Source organism: Zootoca vivipara, chromosome 2 (genome assembly GCF_963506605.1).
Source record: "Zootoca vivipara chromosome 2, rZooViv1.1, whole genome shotgun sequence".
Classification (NCBI taxonomy): domain Eukaryota; kingdom Metazoa; phylum Chordata; class Lepidosauria; order Squamata; family Lacertidae; genus Zootoca; species Zootoca vivipara.
Genome location: NC_083277.1, coordinates 78577003 through 78599568, shown reverse-complemented (window position 1 = coordinate 78599568; position 22566 = coordinate 78577003). Strand labels below are relative to the sequence as shown.

Here is a 22566-nt window from a genome sequence, read left to right as displayed (position 1 = left end):
GAAATACATATAAGTTTATGTTAATTAAAATTGTTCTTCATTTTAAATATTGTATTGTTTTTCCTGTTTTTTGTGTCCACTACAAAAAAAATATGTGCAGTGTGCATAGGAATTTGTTCATATTTTTTTCAAACTATAGTCCGGCCTCCAACAGTGTCTGAGGGACAGTGAACCGGCCCCCTGTTTATAACGTTTGAGGACCCCTGTCCTAGACAATAGAGTGCTCTGGTTACATTTGCACTATGTGGTCTTCCTTGCCTTCTTCAACTGTTAAGTGATTTTGCATTCTGTCCCATGGTGTACAACAAGGATTGAGATGTTTTTGATTAAATCTATGTGCAAAAAGCCTTCATGCTGCATTCTCCTTAAAGTGTGTATGGAATGTTATTGTTTAAATAGGAATAAGTTTAGAAAACAATGTTCTGGAAACTATTAGGGGACCAGGATTTCTATTACACAAATACCATTTTAATAAAATTGTTTTCTTCTCAAAAGGAGGAATTAATCAGAATTTGAAACTAATATTTTAATGGAAAATTGACAGTGGAAAATTAGTAATAAAACCCAGTGAATAAGGTATTCCTGATGCTAATACTTACAGAGATGAGTAACTTCTGCTATCCTCAATTTCTCTCTATCCATTTATGCCAAGAAAGTAGCAGTGCAGCAATGTTCACTTATAAGTGACAGGATTAGTATGGACAGCCACTTATAGTAGTCAGTAACTGATTTCCTTTGTTAAGACTATAAAATCAAATACATTTTTTCATGAATTAAAACAGATGGAGGAAAATTTCGGCTATGACAAATGTGTCTAGGCATTTTAAGGGTATTGCTAAACTGCAAAGAAAGAAGCTGAAATCTCAGTACAGTAGCTGGATTTTGCAGGTACTGAAATAGGAAGCAGTGATTCATTCTTAAAACTACGCAAGAATCTGGTTTGTAATTCTGTGCTTGAAAACGGAGGGGGGCGGAATCAAACCTTCAGAGTTAATAGCGGGTATGCAGAGTCTAATTTTTGTATTTGATTTTCTAACATGTTCATTTCTGTTGAGGTGCTCAAGACCCAGTCTCAAAGACAAATAATAGAAACTTGTGAACCAGCTTTGCTGCCCTGATACTTATTCTTGCTACTACCAAAAGTCCCAATGATATGTATTTCAGTTCAGGTACATGTATACAGCTTTCCCCACTAGCTATGTGAGCAGGAGTGGTGAAAACTACAGGTGAAAACTAACTGGTGTGCAGTTTTCCCATGCATGTATGAACTACGTGATTAAATACGTGATTGACAGTCCAACGCATGTTCCATGCGCAAACCATATCTATAGCAATATATCAGTATAGTAATATCAGTATTACCTGTGAAGATATGTTGATAAGTATCAGAAAACAAAGGTATATCTGGATTGTCTGCAAATTGCCCTGCAATCATTGAGCTTTGTATTTGTACAATTAGGCAATCGTTGTTCCATTCACCTTCATTTTGGATCACTTATAAATTTGTCAAGCCAAGGTTAGTGATTGACATACATTTACAGATAAATACAGTACATAATGTGACAATCTTGAATCTTGGGCACATGCTATCATCGTTTTTTTCTTTGTAAGATAATGCTTTCAAACAGATATGTATCTATCACTAAATGTGTATTGAGGAGACCTTTCATAAATCAGTTGTGCCACCTATCAAATATTAAGCATGCACAGTTGCATAAGAACACCAGAAAGTGTTAGCATGGATTTATGCATCAAAATATGATGGGATCTGTAATATTAAATATTAATAATTTGAAGGATCCTACAACTGGCTACAAGACAGAGAGATTGCAAGGGTATCAAGATTGATAGAATCCAAAAAACAGAGTAGCTAACTGGTTTAGCTTAGTTCATCTGTTCTATAATATGTTGTCTGGCCAAATGTTTCTAAGTATTCCTAGACTCTTAGATTCTAGAGTAGTTTTAAACTGTTTTAAATATGCTCCAAGAAACCACTATAATCCGTCTCTTTGGGAATATGAGAGAACTTGTTAAAGCTCTTACACAGGTGGTTTCTTAGGTCAGTGAGACTATCCCATATTTTGAATTCTTTGACCCTGCATTTTGCAGAGGTTGCAGGGCCACACAGTGTTTGAAACTCCTATTGTTCTAGGCACATTTTGCCACAGGGGATTTCATTGGCATGAGTGGTTTCTGAGCTCTGGGTGCAGTACTGCGCCTAAGATTTCAGATTAAAACATCAGAGTGGAAGGAAAGGAGGACCTTTTTCTGCCACCCCACTTCCAACTACTCTCTGAAGACTGGAGAAGAGTCCCTCTTAAGAATATTAGGGGGTGGGCAGGGGAAGGACTAGACCATGTGAAAAATGAACATAATATTCTAGATGCCGTTCATTAATTTTCAGCTTTGTGTTTTGATAAAAAAGTGCACCTAGACATTCCATTGTTGCACTCATAGCCTAGGTTTAAGGTGCCATTTAGCTCCTAGCTTTCATATCTCAGTTTCTAACACAGGGACCACAGAAACCTTCTTGCATTTATGGTGGCATTGTGATATTACACCAAACTTTTGATCAACTGTTTTTACAGAAGTGCTAATATATAGCACAACTATTTTATTGTCTCATTATTATTAGCCTTGTGGGGGGATTTGGAATGATTCTTGTCAACATTTATGTCATAGCAAGATGTTAGTTTTTTTATAGTGCCTGCTAGTTTAGAGATAGCTAGATGTTGTTGTTCTGCAATAGGTTTGTTTCTTGATTTTTAGTGTGCTTGAATCTGGGCAGTTGCTCTGGCAGTAAATCTGGCATGCCAATTCCAAGCAGCCGGGGTAAAAACCCATTATCTTTTTATGTCACTTGGTAATCATTTATTTCACATATGCAATGTGAGGACCATACAAGACAACTGCCCTAGATTGTTTGCAATCTGTGGATAGATTTATTGGCTGTAAGGATTTTGTCTGTTTTTTTATGTACTTTCTTATATGTCTGTATTGTTTTTACTGCATTTACTGCATTAGCTGTTCTTTGTGGAGAAAAATATGTGCTTATTGTTCATATTTTATTGTTACATTTTGAAAATGCAAAAAAAAATTTTTTGAAAAATTCATGGTTTAGTTAACACTAGCCAGATTCCCTTGTAACCATTCTTTTCAAACCTACTTTCCACAATAGCCCAGAAAAGAGAGAGCTCCAGTGATGGCTCCTAATTTGCAAACCTTGGTTTGCAAGGAGTTAATGATTTGCTTGTAGAATTGCTCAAAATTCTACAAGGTAGACTTAGGCAGTATGTGGACCAAGAACTCCCAGAAGTGCAAGCTAGATTTCGAAGGGGCAGAGGAACCAGAGACCAAATTGCAAACATGCGCTGGATTATGGAGAAAGCTAGAGAGTTCCAGAAAAACATCTACTTCTGCTTCATTGACTATGCAAAAGCCTTTGATTGTGTCGACCACAGCAAACTATGGCAAGTTCACTTCATCTGTCTCCTGAGAAATCTCTATGTGGGACAAGAAGCTACAGTTAGAACTGGATATGGAACAACTGATTGGTTCAAAACTGGGAAGGCTGCATATTGTCTCCCTGCTTATTTAACTTATATGCAGAATTCATCATGCGAAAGGCTGGACTGGATGAATCCCAAACTGGAATTAAGATTGCTGGAAGAAACATCAACAACCTCAGATATGCAGATGAAACAACCTTGATGGCAGAAAGTGAGGAGGAATTAAAGAACCTTTTAATGAGGGTGAAAGATGAGAGTGCAAAACATGGTCATGGCCACTGGTCCCATCACCTCCTGGCAAGTAGAAGGGGAAGAAATGGAGGCAGTGAGAGATTTTACTTTCTTGGGCTCCATGATCACTGCAGATGGTTACAGCTGTCACAAAATTAAAAGACGCCTGCTTCTTGGGAGAAAAGCAATGACAAACCTAGATAGCATCTTAAAAAGCAGAGACATCACCTTGCCAACAAAGGTCCGTATAGTTAAAGCTATGGTTTTCCCAGTAGTGATATATGGAAGTGAGAGCTGGACCATAAAGAAGGCTGATCGTCGAAGAATTGATGCTTTTGAATTATGGTGCTGGAGGAGACTCTTGAGAGTCCCATGGACTTCAAGAAAATCAAACCTATCCATTCTGAAGGAAATCAGCCCTAAGTGCTCACCGGAAGGACAGATCGTGAAGCTGAGGCGCCAATACTTTGGCCACCTCATGAGGAGAGAAGACTCCCTGGAAGACCCTGATGCTGGGAAATATGGAGGGCACTAGGAGAAGGGGTGACAGAGGACAAGATGGTTGGACAGTGTTCTCGAAGCTACGAACATGAGTTGGACCAAGCTGCGGGAGGCAGTGGAAGACAGGAGTGCCTGGCGTGCTCTGGTCCATGGGGTCACGAAGAGTTGGACACGACTAAACGACTAAACAACAAATAATTTGCTTGCACCAAATTAATGTGTCCAATGAGCACTCTGCCTTTTATTGGTAATTAAAAACTTTGACAGGTCATGCATGATTATTTTAGCTCTCGTTTATTTTAAACTTTCCACAACTGGAAACTTGGCTACTGCTCCTCTCTTAAAATAACACAATAGCCACCATATTTTGAACGGTGAATAGTATTAAAGTACCGTAAGCTGGCACATGGCAGACAGTTTTCATTCCTCGCCCAGAGGCACTCTCAGATAATTACACAACAGCAGGATCCCTGTTTTACCACATACTTAAGCCTAATGTTTAATCCTGTCTTGAATATGCTACAATGGTTCCAAATTCAACTTGGCCACAAATGCACATCTAGTAAAGGTGTACTACCCTGGATGTTACTACAATGTTTCCCTAAAAAGTACCTCTTTTACAATTCTACACTTTTCCTACTTCCTACCCAATTTCATTCCTGCTGGGAACAGTCAGAGAAAACTGTCAAGTAAAGGTATAGCTGTGATCTTCTGCTTTTTAGATGCATTTTAAATGTGCCCTATCTACAGATACAATTTTGCCTAGCTAAAGGAAGGAAAGAGCCTAGAATCACTATTTTCTAAGGTGGCTGGTATGGGGAGGGGGCTACGCTCCTTGGCACAGACTTTTGCTTCATGGTGCAGAGAAAGCGGATGGGGAGACATCCCTCCCTCCCTCATAATTCTAAACCCTGGTGGCATCCAGTGAAGCTGAACAGAGAGAGATTTAGGATAGACCAAAGGAAGTACTTCACATAACCAGGACCAGCCCAAGATATTTTGGTGCCTTAATGAAAACTCTCGTCGTAGCTTATAGCTGCCACCTCACCAGCCAACATAAAGGCCTTACACACTAATGGTTGATAAATCCACAGGTGCAAACTTCTATTGGGGTAAGCTGCAGAAATAACCCCAGCAAATACTTGGAAGGAGGCATCAAGCCACTTCTCAAAGGTTCTCTCCACTTTACAGGAGCTAGCCTTGCCCTTGCCCAAAGCAACCTGCTTATCCTCGTCTGGGCATTAATTAGGGGGACGGAGTTTGAAAATATACATATAGTGACCGTTGAGTATCCTGTTTCGCATTCTGGATGGCAAATGCACACCTGGGATAATATCCCTGACAGCATTGGTCAAAACTTTAACGTCCTTGACTGCTTTGCCATCAATGCATTCCAAAGCAAGGCCGTACCTGCCCCTGTGTATGTTGGCTCTACGCTGCCACGCCCACCTGGGAAGGTCCGAAGCCCCCTCATCATGACCCCAATACAGACCCAACGCCACGTCCGAATAATCATTGGAGGTCTGAGAAGACGCACCAGTAGAAGAGGAGTCGCCGCCATTTCTGCGCCTCTTGGCCCTGCATTTGGAGCAACGACTCTTCTGCCGCTTGCCACCAGAAGAAGGGACTCTAGGCACCGGGAGATCCTCCTCAGAAGACTGGATGCTGAGCACCTCCCTCAAAGGAACAGACCGGACCTGCACAGAACTAAAAGCATGTGAGGAGCTTGGCTGGGAAGATGACCCCCCCCCACATGCTGTGCAAACTGAGGCCCTGAACTCCCAGGCCCCGGGGATGCTGACTGCAAACGAGTCAGTCCAGACTGGAAGGCACGCTGCATCATGGCACCCATACTTATAGGACGACCCCTAGGGCTAGCTGGGACCAGGATCCTGGAAGGTTGGAATTGGGAGAACAAGGCACCAGAAAAATTAAAAGCCTCACTCCCTTCGCTCACATCCGAAGGACCATGAGCCTCAAAAACAGTGGAAAACATGGAAGGGCCGCAACTGAGAAACCGGCTGCCTTCCAAACTGCTGAGCCAAAGACTCCAGCTCTGTATTAAACCTTGACACGGCCGCAAGATCTGATCCGATATCGGCCATAATTGCACCCAAGCGACCCAGCATATGCTGGGGAACCGCTGGGGGAGGCGCTGAATGCAGTGACTGAGACGGGCTTCTGATCGCCCTTTTGGAAGAGAGAGCAGGATTGGGATTCCTCTTAATAGGCATCCCAAAACCTTCTTATTAAAATGGGGAATTACAGAAAATACAAACGGAATTAAAAAGGCACCCCACAATCAAAATGGCACTCCCACCAAAATTAGCTGGGGCTAACACCTCCCCTACTCGAAAAGAAGGTACAAAATGGTGATCGCGTTAAGACAGGGGGGGAGGTTCCCGGCCCAAGGAAATTCCCCACCAGCCCCCAAGCAGAACAGTAGCAAAACTCAGCAATTCGCTTAGAGAGGGAACTCTCCACGATGCCCAAAAGTGATCAGCTAGACAGAATGTCAAGAATGTCAAATATCTCAACTGACAAAATGCCCAATAAAATTTCCAAGCCCCAAAGCTGCAGCCGCAGCAAGGACCAAGAAGGAAAAGCCGCTGCACAAAAGCCCACCGGCAAGTTAAACAGGCAGCCGCAAGCTCCACAGACAGGGAGTCCTCAGGGGCCGAAGCCCCTCTGGGGGGAAGGGAAAGGAAAGGAAGGGGGGAAATTAACCAAGGAGGGAAGAATTACTACTGGAAGAATCAAGGGAGGAAAGGGGAATAAAGGAAAGAAATCACCAGGACGATCTGCCGAGGGTAAATCTCTCTCTCTCTCTTGGTTGCACAGAGGACGCACTGTTGCTGTTCCGAATGCACACTCCAAAAGAGGAAGCTCTGGGTCACGTGCATGGGTATATATAGGTCCCTCGATTCGTTCGGACTGCGCCCCATTGGCCAGATTGAACCCAACATTGAGGGACCTAGCAATCGGGTGTTGTTGCTGACCAATCTTACTCACCGCAACACATGCCCTCTTTGAGGGAGGACCCGATTTCTGACACAAATGGGAAATGAAACACAGCCCTCCTTAAAAATTCACATATCTGATTTTTGTGATGCACTTTTCCAACCAACCAGTGTTAACCAAAAAAGCATATATTAGGTAAACATGTGCGTACAATGGCTACATTAGTGAAAAATATATTTAAAATGGGAGAAATTGCTAACAAAAACGTATACATTAGTCAAAACTGCATGCAAATTGTGTTTATTGAGAGAAATTCACATTAAAGAAATATTGTCAATTGCTGCAGAATTGTGGAGAGAACTTAAATTGGCAGATTCTTCCTTAATGGTAAGGTAAAGGTAAAGGGACCCCTGACCATTAGGTCCAGTCATGACCGACTCTGGGGTTGCGGCGCTCATCTCACATTATTGGCCGAGGGAGCCGGCGTACAGCTTCCAGGTCATGTGGCCAGCATGACAAAGCCGCTTCTGGCAAACCAGAGCAGCACACAGAAATGCCGTTTACCTTCCCGCTGTAGCGGTTCCTATTTATCTACTTGCACTTTGACATGCTTTCGAACTGCTAGGTTGGCAGGAGCTGGGACCGAGCAACGGGAGCTCACCCCGTCGCAGGGATTTGAACCGCCGACCTTCTGATCAGCAAGCTCTAGGCTCAGTGGTTTAACCCACAGCGCCACCTGCGTCCCTAATGGTAGTTGGTTATAAATGGCTACTTTGCAAGATGGATATATATTACCTCCAGTATCAGAGGCAGTGTGCCTCTGAATGCCAGTTGAGGGTTCCACATGGGTTCGAGAGTGCTTTTGCATTCATATCTTGCTTGTGGGCTTTGCATAGGCACCTGGTTGTTCATTGTTAGAACAGAAATCTGGACTGGATAAATCTTTGGTCTGAATCAGCAGGGCTGTTACATTCTTACTGCTGTATTTATCACACACAACAAAGTTGTTTTGCACACATGTAAACAAGGTCCTAATTCTACCTGCAATATTACTTTTTTAGACCAAATTCATTCATGCTTGCTTGGTCAGTGGTAATTAAAGACGCTTTTGTTTGGTTCCCCAAATTTTGTGTTTTGCATATTTTAATGGATCTGTCAATAATAAGTTGTTACTTGTTTTGGTTTACTGTGATGCAGTGAGATACAAATTAAAATGTGTGTTAGAATCTTAGAAGTACTGGCATTATGTTGTATATCGAAGATAACACATGTGGAATTGATGCAGAGTAAAAAGGGACTGATGGGCAAATGGATTGTAGACTATATTTGACATGTGTGTCCTTTTCCATGTAAAATATAATGTATTATTCTTGTTCTTTATTTTCATTCAGGTCCTCTAGCCAAAGAGGACACAGGGCAAAGAGACTGCATTTTGAATCTTAAGGTGGCCACAAAAGCAGGCTCATTATATTTGGTTTCAGGAATTGATGAATCTCGTGCCAATTTTCTGCTCTCTGTACAATCTAAGGTCTGTCATGAGAATAGATGAATGGTGTTGCTGCAATATGTTCTCTTGCACAGCCTTTGTCCTAAGATTTCAAATTCTGAATGCAGCATGCAGTGCTGTTATCATTCTTGTGACGAAAATTGCATTCGCAAAGTGGCACAAAATCAAAACATTTCTTCAAGAGGACCGAAGGGAAGAAATACAAAAAGAGAATGAAACAGAAGTTTGTTCTCATTGCTGTCAGAATAGAAGATAGAAAACTAATGATAATGCAGGTTGTTACTATTGTTCCAGTTCTTTTTAAACATGCTTTCTGGTGGTGCTTCAGGGAATTTAAAGCCAGATCTTGTGATTTTTATTTTATTTTATTATTTTAAAAAAACTGTAATGTAATTCCAAGTGTGTGTAAGCTTTTCAAGTATTTTGGAAGCAGAAAGACTAAAATTGGACACGGAGGGGTAAATTTTCAAAGCATTGCATGGGCGATAGGCACACAAATCCCATTACAGCTAATGGGATTTGTGGGCGTATCTGTCGTGCCTTGCTTTGAAAATTCATTCCATTCCATTCACGCAATGCAGGCCTGGAGAAGAAATATCACTGACTCAGTTTTGAAAGACGATTTTGTGTTTATTTCACCCAAATCCTCTTCTACATATTAGTACGCTGAAAAGCATTAGATGACTCCCATTCCCTTTTTGGAAACAGGGATCCAAAATGAAGCAAGGCATACATTTTAAAGGAACCTGGACTCTTCCTTACTGCCCACCCCCACCCCCGGCTGTTGGTTGCTATCATTCATCCTTCATCCATGCTGTTCCCCTGTTTTCCCCACCTACTGACAGAAGTAGCTGTGGATGGATAACAGATAAATGAAAATGAAATAAATTCCTCATTCTCTTGCCTTCTTCCACCTGTATATCAAGCAGCAAGTAAGATGCTTTATTCTAGAGTAAACATCAACATGTACAGCAGAACATGAACTCAGTGTGTGTGATTTAATGCACATACTAAAATGATCATACACACTATGATTATTACATAGAAGTAGATGCCATTGAGCTAAAAATGACTTATTCACAAGGAAGAGTATATAGGTTTGCAGCCATAATCTTGGAAAATATAATTTGAGAACAATCATGCCTTGCCGCTTGTAGCATACAGCAACACACATTTGCAAAGCTACATTTTTATCATTGAGATATACCGATTTAGCAGCTTTCTGGCATTAGATTGCCTAATCTAGAGTCCCTGTGTAGTGACACCTAGCTAATTTTACCACTTACATGAAATTATACCCTCTAAAGACATGTAAAGACTATCATTTGTGACACCTAAGCTTACCATTATGTGCCTCTTCCATTCCCATAACTAAAACTGGTCCTCAACCATTTGTTAACCATGTTTAGATTTAAAAAAAAAAATATCAATTGAGTACAAGGTTTTAGCTTTGGAATTGGGCCATCAAGCAGCCTTTTTATGACTCTTTCTGAAGCCTACAAAAACAGCCAGTGGCACATACAGAATAGCTTTCTGTGGGAAATGCCTTGAGTAATTTGATCCTGTAGATCTTCTGGGATTTAAAAACAATACATGAGGCATCTGTGATGGAGAATGATTGGTAATTGGGTTAACATTGCAAGGCACGTTATGCCACAACATAAGTTATACCGGTAGCACCACAAGGCTGTTAAGAAGCCAAGAGGTCCGGGTTGAATGTACTGAAAGAACATGTCGATGCTTAAAGATCCCTGTGCTTTCAGGGCAGCCCAGAGAAGCAGCATCTGAACAAATGTGACTTGCATTTACAGGCCAGTTACAAGACAGATCTCACGGATTAAACCAAAGGTGGCGAAACTTTTTAGCCTGATGGGCCAGATCTTTATCTCCCTCATTCCACAGGCGAACTTTGATAGGTCAGCAGGGATGTCAATAATTTGACATCATGTTTATGGGCAGAATTCAACCAACAAGCCCTGCCAGTGGAAGCCTGTGCAAGAACTTCTGCTACTGCAAGGCAACTCCCCCCCCCTCTCCTCCCCTTACATGACCCCTTCACCTCCCCAATTGTGAGGGGTCAGAAGAATGTAGAACTGTGTGCAAAGGGAGGAGAGGGCAGATTGTTCCATTACGCAAACAGGCATGCTTGCACTGGGGGGGGGGAATCTTTTTAGTGCTGCATGAATTCCTCCCTATGTCAGGTGACTTATGAGTAGGAGATCCCAACCACCAGTGACGGTAGACCCACAGGAGCCCACCAGCCCATTCCCCACAGAGAACATGCTGGCAAAAAAAGCACCCAGCAGAATTAAACTCTCTGCTTGACAGCTGATGTGTGGGAAGGGTTTGATCCTGCTTTCTGCAGGGTCTGCTTTATCAGCATACAACCCACAGGGAATGTGCTTGCAAAGCACTGTCACACTGGATTGAACCTCACCCATCAGCTGACATCACCTATTAACAGTTAAACCATAAAATTCTAAAACTGACACATGCCAGTTCTCCAAGTGAAGAGCAAACATGTGTAGAAAGTGACCCCATTGTTTAGGTTTTAATTTCCCAGTAGTAATGTTTAACAAAAAATCATTTGTACACCTTTTACAGCAATGTACTTTTCTTGCTTTCTTTATATTTACTTGTAGTACTAATCTTCTGGGGTCTGATTCACAGTTATAAAGTCCGAACCAATGATGTTGTGTAAAACAAATTTTATTATAAGTAAAGATCCTAGTATCTATTGAAGACTTGGCCTTGCAAACTTAACTGTCTTTCATTTAAGATGAGCAGTGGGTATTTTCTTCTCCTGCTATATATTGACAATGCTGATCCTTAAAAAAATCTTCAGCTCTTGATAACCCTCTCTCTAAACACAGTGTGTAGCTGGCTACTGTGTTTACACAAGCAGATGACGATGTCACTCCACATATTTCATCTAATACGTATTGATTGGTTCTTTATCCTTTACCAGACACTTCTGTGTGAGAACAGTTTAGCAATGCCCCACAAAGCTGCTGTGACCTCAGTACGTGAAGGATACGATCTCTTGTTTCCCTATGTGTTGCTCAATGTCTCAACAACTGTATTGCTTGTTAGCAAAATCAGAGTTGCATCTAGCTATGCTCATTCTGTTTTGTATGAGGGAAAAACACCACACGGATGTGGATGTTTGTGTGGGGTGCTTATTAAAGCTGTCTGTGGACAAATGCCGGCTCCCTTGGCCTGAAGCAAGATGAGCGCCTCACCCCATAGTGAGCCTTTGACTGGACTTCATTGTCCTTTACCTTTTACCTAATATATGTACCCCTTCAAACATTTTTGTGGAAATCAGCCCAGGAGGATTTTGTCGCTTTAGACTCATACATTTTTAATGGCTGATTGCACTAAGCAGCCTCAAACATAATGTTTCAGGCCTGGGCCTGCTTCACCACATAGCTGCTCTGTTGGCCCTTTATCCTGACCCTCAAGACCCTGCTATTCCATTTGCAGGCCTCTCTTGAGTAGCTACTGTCAATGGTGATGAATTGTACATTCCTTCTGAACTGTAGCCATAACTACCATTGGAGACTAGGCCTACCAAATTCATTTCACTTGTGACCCCTGCTACATTTGAACCAGACTCTCCTGAGAGAAACTGTTTTTAAAAATTAACCCACTGTGTCCTCTTTCCAGTCCTTCAACGGCTGACTGGCCATTTGTAAGGTAGAGAACGAAACTCAGCCAAACCATTTAGTGCTCAACACAGACTAGGAATGAAGTATATTTGTGAAGAATAATACCTCCAAACTCATTAACTGGCACATTAATAATTCAAAGCACATTTAATTATTGCACTGGTTGTAATGAGGCGAGTTTTTCAGATAGATCTGAGCAATTGGAAATGGGGTACAAAGCTACATAATTTGCTGCACCTGGGTAATACTCATAATTTGCTACACCTGGGTAATACTGAAGGAAGGAAGGTTGGTTAGTTGATGGATAGTCCTTAGGGATGCTGAGTCACAACTTGGGGTTCATGAATATATACGTCCTTTTAAACTCCCTGGTGACACAAGAAAGCCATCACTTGCTGCTTCTATTGTCTGCCTGCTTCCCTCCAGTAAGGCACATCAGGAGTCCTGCTGAAAAGGGCAGAGGAGTGGACTGGAAAAGGAATGGACAGGAGATTCCATGGCTCCCTTGCTGCCCTCTGCACTGGGAACTTGAAAGATGCAAGGCTGTTCTCTGGCAACCCTTCATGTTGATGACATAAGGAGCATGAGCATCTGTAATCTGTGACCTGTTCCTTTGTAAACAAAACCTGGCATTAGTCTCTCAGGAAGGATTCCACAAGGATAGCTCAAAAGGCGGCCAGATGTAGTACTGTCAAGCCAGCAGTCATATTCCATATATGAATCTTTGGACTATTAAAATATCACTGTCCTATCAATTACTTTCAACCAGCTATTCTTATGGCAGTGCTCCTGGGTCTTTAAAAGCTGGGAGCATCTGGAGCGTCCTGTTCCCCTTGTACGTCTGAGGAGGTATGGGCATGTTGGCATATGCCAATTTTATGCATATATATACCATGGATCTTTCCCCTGGATATTATAAGTATCTAAGTACTTAGCAGGGACCCAGGTGGCGCTGTGGGATAAACCACAGAGTCTAGGGCTTGCTGATCAGAAGGTCGGCGGTTCGAATCCCTGCAACGGGGTGAGCTCCCGTTGCTCGGTCCCAGCTCCTGCCCACCTAGCAGTTCAAAAGCACATCAAAGTGCAAGTAGATAAATAGCCAGCGGGAAGGTAAATGGTGTTTCCGTGCGCTGCTCTGGTTCGCCAGAAGCAGCTTTGTCATGCTGGCCACATGACCCGGAAGCTGTCTGCGGACAAACGCCGGCTCCCTCGGCCTATAGAGCGAGATTAGCACCACAACCCCAGAGTCGGACACGACTGGACCTGATGGTCAGGGGTCCCTTTACCTTTACCCTTTAAGTACTTAGCAGCACCCCTGCTGCTTGTGACTTTCAAACTATGTGTTGTAATTAGACTTCAATATATTGCACTTGAAAGAGACAGTTTTGCTCCTCAGAGAATTTAAGGTAATATGGTTGATGTTTATTTCCTCATGGTGGGCACACACACCTGAGGGCCATTTCACAAAGAGCAGGCAGGGAGCTGCAGACAAATTGCAGTGTTGGGAAACATATTCAGGGCTAAACTAGACATTAATTTCTGTAGCAAGCAGTGATGTCTGAGCATGGCCGTAACCAGGATCATTTGGGCAGGGGGCAGAACTGAGCTCCCCATTATGTGATTCATCAGATAGTTAAGTATTTTATTTATTTACTTGATTTGCCCCCCTGACCCCTCCCCTTGCCACACCCATGTGTGAGGTTTTTAAATACTGTATATATATAGGTGGGTTCTTTTGGTACTGCAGCATACAGGAGGAAACATTTATCCATTCACTTTCAAGCTGGGATCCAGACAGAAAGATTCCCCCCTGCAAATGAAGTCTAGTGGGAGGAAGCTCCCTTTGGTGCTAACCCTCGTAGGCATGGTGGGAGGGTATTTCTGGATTGCAGTGGAAGAGTAAAAGAATACCCCCATGTGCTGCAGTCTTGATGACTATCCCACTGCACCTATAATTGAATAAAGACAAAAGCACATCTGTAGCAGCATGCTAAGAATTTAGCATAACATGTAGTGTGGCCCTCATACTATACAATTTTAGGTGTAAACATCTTAAGCACCTATAAAATGTAACATGTGAAATGGCTCTTTGTTCATATGTGCTTTTAAGAAGTCTGTTTATCCAGAAGCAACACGGACACAAAAGAAAGGAGTATATAACCTATAAAACAATGCTTCTCTCATACTATTTTCAAACTCTTAAAACTGTGCTTTGGCTTTAGACTTGGCTATTTTTTTTCCACCCCCCATTTCTATAGTGCTTAGGTGTCTTCCCAAAAGGTAAAGACAATGACATGAAAGCAAAAAAAATTCTGATTAATCAACGGCTAATAGTTACTGTTAATTAAACAGTTGCTTTCCCCAGTGAGTTTTAAATGTCCTCTACACAATGAGATAAAACAATGAACACTGTACATTAAAACACTGAAGAAAGGCTTTGCATTTATTGTGAAATGTATTACGCACATTTCAGTTCTAAATAGAGGCAGCTGTCAGACTTCAACTGTATTCTTGGCATGTTTACTCAGCAGTAAGTCCCCCTTATTCAGTGGAACTGACTTCTATCTGATTTGCACACTATTGCAGTCTTTGGACAACAAAATAAAATGATTTTATTTTGAGGAATGTTTTGTCTTTATACTTGATTTATAGTGGCATGTTAATGAACCATTTTTTGTCTCTTACTTATCCAATTATTTTTATTATATGTGGTCTTATCTATTTATTTTTGGTTGTCACTACACTGAAGCAGTTCAGCAAATATAAAATACATTACTCCCATGCATTACATTTCCTGCCCTGAAAAAAAGCTTCCCCCCCCTCCTGAAGCAGCTTTATTTTAAAATGGTTTTCTCTTCCCTCATGACTTTTGTAATGTATACATTGTATGTTTATTTTTCCCGGCTTTCTGTGTCTTGCAGCAATGCATATGCTTGGGCTAAACTGGCAGCTACAACCAGCAGATGGACATACCTTTAACAATGGGATACGGACTGGATTGCCAGGCTCTGATGATGTAGCAACAATGCCATCTGGAGGTAAAGGTGAGGATTCAGCTGCATCTTTTGCTATTTGTAGAACAGCCAGTCTTTCACGTACCACAACTTGTAGTTAAGGCTTTAAAATAAATGTATTTCATTTGAGTATATTAAAAACACTATTCATGGTCCAGTGCCAGGAGTATTGTTACTTGCATCATTTGACTGCAGCAGTTCTTTTCCATGAATTCCACTTGTACTGCCATATCTGGCAAAATTGCAACAGTTTTAAAAAGGACCTTATCCTGCAATGTCAGCTTTAATACATATCCCTAGCAGTTCTGAGCAACAATAATATGGACTACTGAACTTCACATCCCACACTGTGGATAGCTTAGAAATCTTAAAGAGATGCAAAAACCAGGCATAACCAGAGTGAGAGGAGACAACATGGGGATTGCTTCTGAAGAAATAGATTATTGCTTCCATGTTTCCCTCAATTGGAAACTAAGATAAAGCAGAGATTATATGGAGAACTGGTAGGGTGGTCATTTTCCTTTAGAAATCTGTATATTTGAAGGAAAGCACAAACCAATTTTGTTTATAAAATATATGCTGAGGGCTTTCAGGTCACCATATAAACTCTAAATTTTTGATCAGTTATGCTGAGGGTAGTTAACATCATGAATAGAGTTGCCAACTCCTTCCCCACCCCAACCCCAGCCTTCTTTTCCCTTAGCTGTGGATTGATATGCATATATTAGCAAGCACTAAAATTTATCTCAGAGCCATAGAAGTTTTCACTTGCTGATTCTTGAAGAGTGAACTGCTGTTAAAGACACAAGCCCAAGCTAGGTAGGACATACTTCTTACGGCCAGTTGGTAATCCTAATCATGAATAGATTTCAAACACAGTACAGTGGTACCTCGGGTTACAAATGTTTCAGGTTACAGATGCTTCAGGTTACAGACTCCACTAACCCAGAAATAGTACTTCAGTTTAAGAACTTTGCTTCAGGATGAGAATAGAAATCGTGCTCTGGTGACGCGGCAGCCATAGGAGGCTCCATTAGCTAAAGTGGTGCTTCAGGTTAAGAACAGTTTCAGGTTAAGAATGGACCTCCGGAACAAATTAAGTTCTTAACCAGAGGTACCACTGTATCACAATGGAGGGAATTATTTCCAGTTTACTCCCCTGTGGGCTTGCTGCTGCTCCTTCTGTTAAGGCCCTTGTGTAGCACAACAGGCAGAAGCTCGGTAAGCAGACCCTTTCCTGTCACAGAGATGAAGACCTAAGAGTCCTCACCTGTTGAATTTTTCTGCCTGCAATACAAATGCTGATGACACAGGAGTCTTGCCGGGGGTAGGGGGAGATTACCACATTTATCATGTACTGGCAGTCTCTAAGACTAGAGCAAAAAAGAAAGAAATGGATGATTTAGGAGCAGCTAGAAAAGAGCAAAATTTTAAACCAAATGTACAGCAAAAAGAGTATTGTGACACCTTAAAAATAGTAACAAATTTTATTATGTCATCAGCTTTTGTGATATAGAGGCCATCTCATCAGATATAAAAAAAATAATGATCTTTTTGAGTGACATCCCAAATAAAACCTTTTAATATTATATTTGAACCCATATGTTCTTCTCTGCAATAATAAAACAAACTTCAAAAAGATATGACATGGTAGCAGAAGAAGTCTGAAAGGTTTGCTGCCTTTTCCTTTTCATTCACTTAATTTAAGGCTAATATTGCCAGGCCAGCAGTTTTTAAGAAACCCTCTGTCAAGCTTTTCACACACCAGCTGTTTCAGGTCCTGCCTCCTTGGTTGTGCAGAATGACCTTTCATAATTGACAGAGCCCAGGATGAAGCCAGCAACTACTTTAAAAAGATGATAGCCTTCCAAACTGAGAGAGACACATGTTAGCCCTTGAAATATGAACAGTAAGATAACTCTGTCTTATGCTACCTTTTTGCAGTGCGGAAGTAAATGTAAACCTCTTAGGTTGAAAACCTCACTGAAAAGAGTGGGACTTGCATCTGAGTAAACATGCATAGGGCTGGCTATATAAGAAGCATTGTCTCCCTGTATGCAGGGGTGAGTGCACATTTTGCTGTTGAAAACTGGCCAGATGTTCTTCTTGTACTAATAAACTTGGTATTTTATCAAAGCCTGATCAAAAGCTGAAAGTAATGTAGTATGTTGAGTGGGCATTTGTCATTACAGTACAAACCTGGATGCTTTGGCCACAAAAACTGTGGTGAAACAGAAGAAACAGAGGGAAGGATAAACATTATAGCAGTACACAACATTTGTCTGCTGCTAATTAATCAGGGTATGCTACGGGGTCACAGCCTGACCTGTGGGTTTTACCTGGAACACTATCACTATTCAAATGTATGGTTAAAAATTAAGAAGTGGTTTCCAAAATGCATGTTTCAGCTAAATGTATGTCCCAGGTCTAAAATCGTTGAAAACTTCTAATCTACAAATATCTAAAGAGAATAAGCACCAGATAGAGGGGGGGGGGATTTTTCACACAGTGCATGTATGCATGGTTGTTCCATCCATAGCTGCCAAGTTTTTGCTTTTCTCGCGAGGAAGCCTATTCAGCATAAGGGAAAATCCCTGTAAAAAAGGGATAACTTGGCAGCTATGGTTCCATCCATAACTCATAAATAATTCAAATGATAGAATAGTGGGTAAACAATCAAATGGATTATTTCTAGTTCTAATTTTTCTATGCTATGATGTCCTGACTTCTAAATATACTCAGGTTATTAGACACAGTAACCTAGGACAGTGTTTCTCAACCAGTGTGCCTCCAGATGTTTTGGGACTACAACTCCCATCATCCCTAGCTAGCAAGACCAGTGGTCAGGAATGATGGGAGTTGTAGTCCCAAAACATCTGGAGGCACACTGGTTGAGAAACACTGACCTAGGAAGTGTGACCTGCTATGTACAGCTTGGTATTGCAAATGGTAGAATGTATTATAAAAATCAACTTACCAATTATTTTGAACATGTGATCATTCTAACATGCAAGCACGTGTGGAGTAAGAAATTAATGCATTGCACCATAATAATAATAATAATAATAATAATAATAATAATAATAATAATAATTTATACCCCGCCCATCTGGCTGAGTCTCCCCAGCCAGTCTGGGCGGCTCCCAATTGAATATTAAAACAATACAACATTAAATATTATTGCTCCATATTGCTCCTCCTCATATTCTCTGATATTTGAAATGGAAGCCCTCAAAATGTCAAATTCCATATCTCCAGAACCCTTGCCTATCCCACAAAGCATTGTTGTATTTAGTCATTTACTTAGGCTGTGTTTTAATCAAGGTACACAATGTGTTGTGGGACGCTTAACCTTATTAAGTACTGTACCGAGTAAATTATACCTTAGGGCACATTAAGATGCAAGCAAGCAAAAGGCTGTAATGTGAATTCATGCAGCATTGAACATTGGTAAAGGTTTTGATTTCTGAGCACTTGGGATGTTTCATAAACTTCAGTGTACTACTTTCAAAGCACTGTAATTGATGTGAAATCTATTATTATTACTCATGTGAAATACAATTAATGTGAATTATTTAGTATTACATCACTTGTTTGTGAATTGTTATTGTTTATATTTTTATTGAATTTATATCCCACCCTTCCTTCTGAAGGAGTCAAGGAGCCCAAAGGATCTGATAATCCTTCATCCTCGGCATTTATACTCTGAGATACATCACACCTGTCACTTTTCAGATGATGTTGAAGTGAACCCATGATATAGTGATTTGTCACTACATGGGTTTAGTCCCTACATGGGTCACTAACTACATGGGGTACCAGACAAGGATTTCTGGTTGTGACCTTCCCATGCAGTGTCAAGATGCACTGTGCTTACCTCAGAGGTTTCTGTCAAAAATAAGAACAGTGGGATGGGCCTGGAACTGTTCCATCAGGAGCGCAGCACAAGAAAATGAGCTGCCCCACAGGGAAGGCAGTGTGAGGAGTACATTTCCACCTCATTTCCTGCCAGTTTGTCTATGGAAAAGAATGAGGGTTTCCTGAAGTGGAGGTTGGAAGAAGATACTCTTCCTACTCAGCTGATTGTGGATGATCCACAGAAGGAAAATCTAGAGAAGGAAGTATATCATTTTGGGATGATGTCTAGTCTGCCTGGCTAAACATTGTGTTAACCTTAGCTCAACACATCTTCTCTGAATGACATGTGGGCATAAATAAGACCAAGGCAGCTGAACTCACCCATGGCACCACCAAGAACAGCTCTGGCTCAGTCCAGTGTATTTTGAAAGTCTTTAAGAAGCTGTGGCATATTGAGCAAACACTTATTCATCCATGGGGTGTTTGCTCAACATGCCACAGCTTCTTAAAGATTGTCAAAGTACACTGGACAGAGCCAGAGCTGTTCTTGGTGGTGCAGATGAGTGCCTTCCTATGGACAACAGTTAGTTGCTGGCTTCAGGGCTTGGGGGGAATTTCGACCACAGGTGGATTTGGCTGGGTCCTGTGGGGTTTTTTCCTTCCTCAAAGCAATCTTCACAACTTTGGAGTGGATCCTTAGTAGGGAGGAGCCAGCATGGATCCCCTTAAGGGGCCAGCATGGATCCCCTTAAGGGGCCTTGGAGGGTGGTGCTTTCCAGAAGCTCAGCTTCAAGGCTGGTGGGTCACAGCACCCCCTACTTGTGACTGGATGAGGTCCACTGGAAGCTGTTCACACTGTGACAGACCGCAACAGTGGTTGAATGACAGCTTGTCAATCAGCTGGTGGGCTCGTTGATCACATGGATACATGTTCAATAGAGTTGTGGCCCAATTTAACCCAGCACCACCACAGCTTCACTGTGTCTGGGTCTTAAATCTTCCAAACTTCCTTGATATTGGTCAATATGAGCTCAGTTCTGAGAAACAAAATGTGCTATCCTGGGCACATTCAATAATGTTATGAGTCAATTTGTCTGTCTGGGTTGCAGCTTATGCTGCTATTGTCCATGCTGTGTCATTTTCAGAATATCCTTTTGAAGGGAGGATATAAATGGATACCTTTGGCCTCAGATTTTTTTCCCCACTCGGGCACGCTTGAGGAGTACTGAGCTCCACTCTGCAGTGCACATAACAAAACAATAATTTGAACTGGGTAAATAACACCCCTCTAAAAATAAATAATGGAGAAAGGAGATCAATCTTATATTTACAGGTAGCTAAATACATATTTGATTTACAGATCAAAATGACTTCCCTGGGTAAAAAGAAGAAATAGGCATTTAAAACTTCCTTTCATATAGACTTGTGATAAAAGAGAAAAAAACTGCAAAGTATTTTTAGCAGCTATGAGACCTGAGATAAGCAAACTCCAAGACACCAGCTTGCAGCATTTTTAAATTCTGCCACTGTTATTCCATTCTAGAGTATTATAGTTTAGCTAAAGGCTCACCTCTTCTTTTTCTTTAGGTTTTCTCCATGGTTTTTTCTTGCTTATGCTATATCAGAATGTTACTGATGGTTTGCATAATTGGCCCCCTGAAATATGCACATGTAAATGAACAGACTGACAAACAGTGGGTGAAAATGGGGGGGTGCAAGCATTCCTGTAGATCAGAGATTTTCAACCTTTTTGTGTCCATGTTTCCCACGATCAACAACATTCCTTCTGCGGCACCCCTGTGGGGCTCAGGAGCCCTGTTATGTCACCCTTTGCCTGCAGAGCTGGCAGCCTCTCACCCTTTTTGAACACCCCTCCCTTGTGGAGTGTTTCCTCAGCCTCCTCTTCTCTCCCCTCTCCTTAGGAGTCCTCTGAGCTGTCCCCCTGCCCTAATGAGAAGTGACTCCTCACACTGTCCAAAATGGCCCTGGAACCTGTCTGTCCATTCCCAACAGCAAAGGCTGGTCAACTGGCTGGCCTAGGGTCCCTTGCCCACTTGCTTACTTATTCCATTGCTGCCTCAGCTCCTGGCAACCAGCACCCCCTGGCCAGCCCCAGAGGCAACATTTGCCTGAGGCGCTTGTAGCCAGTGCTGCTGCAAGATTTCGGAAGGCAGAGACACAAGAAGGCATCAGAGGAAGGGAGGGAAGGAAAGAGAGACAGAGGCCAGTGTTGCCCGCAGCACCCCTGACCATCATTCAAGGCACCCAGGGTGCCATGGCACACTGGTTGAAAACCACTGCTGTAGACCATGAAAATAAAATGGATCAATGCTGCAAATAAATACATTTGTTTAAGCTATCTATGACCTCTGGAAAACCCAAGTTATTTAAAGAGTGTATTTAGTGCAAAAAATTGTTACTCTGTATGTGCATATACAGTGAGGGGGGAAAGTATTTGATCCCCTGCTAAATTTGCCCATTTGCCCTCTGATGAAGACAGGGCCGTCTTAAGATCATCAAGCGCCCTGGTGCAGGGATCCCTCGGGCACCCCCCACTCTTAAAAAAATAAATAAATCTCGACCTCCAGCTCTTCCCCTCCATTTAAAAAAAAAGGAAAGCTCTTACCTTCCCTGGAGGCGCTGAGAGGCTTCCCTGGAGGCGCTCGTCGTCTCCCCCACCCCGGAAGGCCTCGGAGCTCCGCCTGGGCTGAGCCGAGAGCCGCAGGGTCGGGAAGGGGAGAGCGCGGCCTGCAGAGAGGCCCGTCATCCCGGCCACTCCGTAGTTTTAAATGAGGGGAAAGGACAGCCCTTTCCCCTCATGGCTCTTCCCCCCCCCCACGGAGCCAGCAGGGAGAGCCCCGCTCCTGCAGTCCGGTCGGAGCCCTCCTGCCGGCAGCGGAGGCCATGGGCGCCATGGAGCCAGTGGAGAGAGCCCCAGACTGTGGGAAGGCATCCAAGCTTTCCCACTAACAGGGATGACCCTGGCGCTGTGTTTCATTGGTGGAGCTGCTGCCATGTGGTGTTGCCTCTACCAATGAAACGCAGCGCCGGGGTGAGGGATGACCCTGGCGCTGCAGAGCGGAACAGGGTCCTAGAGCCCCTGCTCCACTCGCTTACCTCCCTGCTCTCCCCTGAGTGGTGCGGCTGGCGGAGGGAAAAGTGAGGCCGCCGCGCAGCTCCCCCACTTGCTGGCGCGCCCCTCAGCGCCCCCTGAGCACCCAGGCGCCCTGGCGCCCCACACCACCGCGGGTCTACCTAGAGCTGGCCCTGGATGAAGAAATGACCAGTCCATAGTTTAAATGGTAGGTTTATTG

General features: G+C 42.5%; 1 protein-coding gene across 4 annotated transcripts in view; it reads left to right on the top strand.

Annotated features, from left to right (window-relative positions):
* TENM2 (teneurin transmembrane protein 2) overlaps positions 1 to 22566 on the top strand; it is a 645216-nt gene that overhangs the window by 475766 nt on the left and 146884 nt on the right. For all 4 annotated transcript variants that reach the window (XM_035105136.2, XM_035105139.2, XM_035105137.2 and 1 more), the window contains one exon: positions 15302 to 15424. In XM_035105136.2, coding sequence (XP_034961027.1) covers positions 15302 to 15424 — 123 coding nt within the window. The remainder of the gene's footprint in view (positions 1 to 15301; positions 15425 to 22566) is intronic.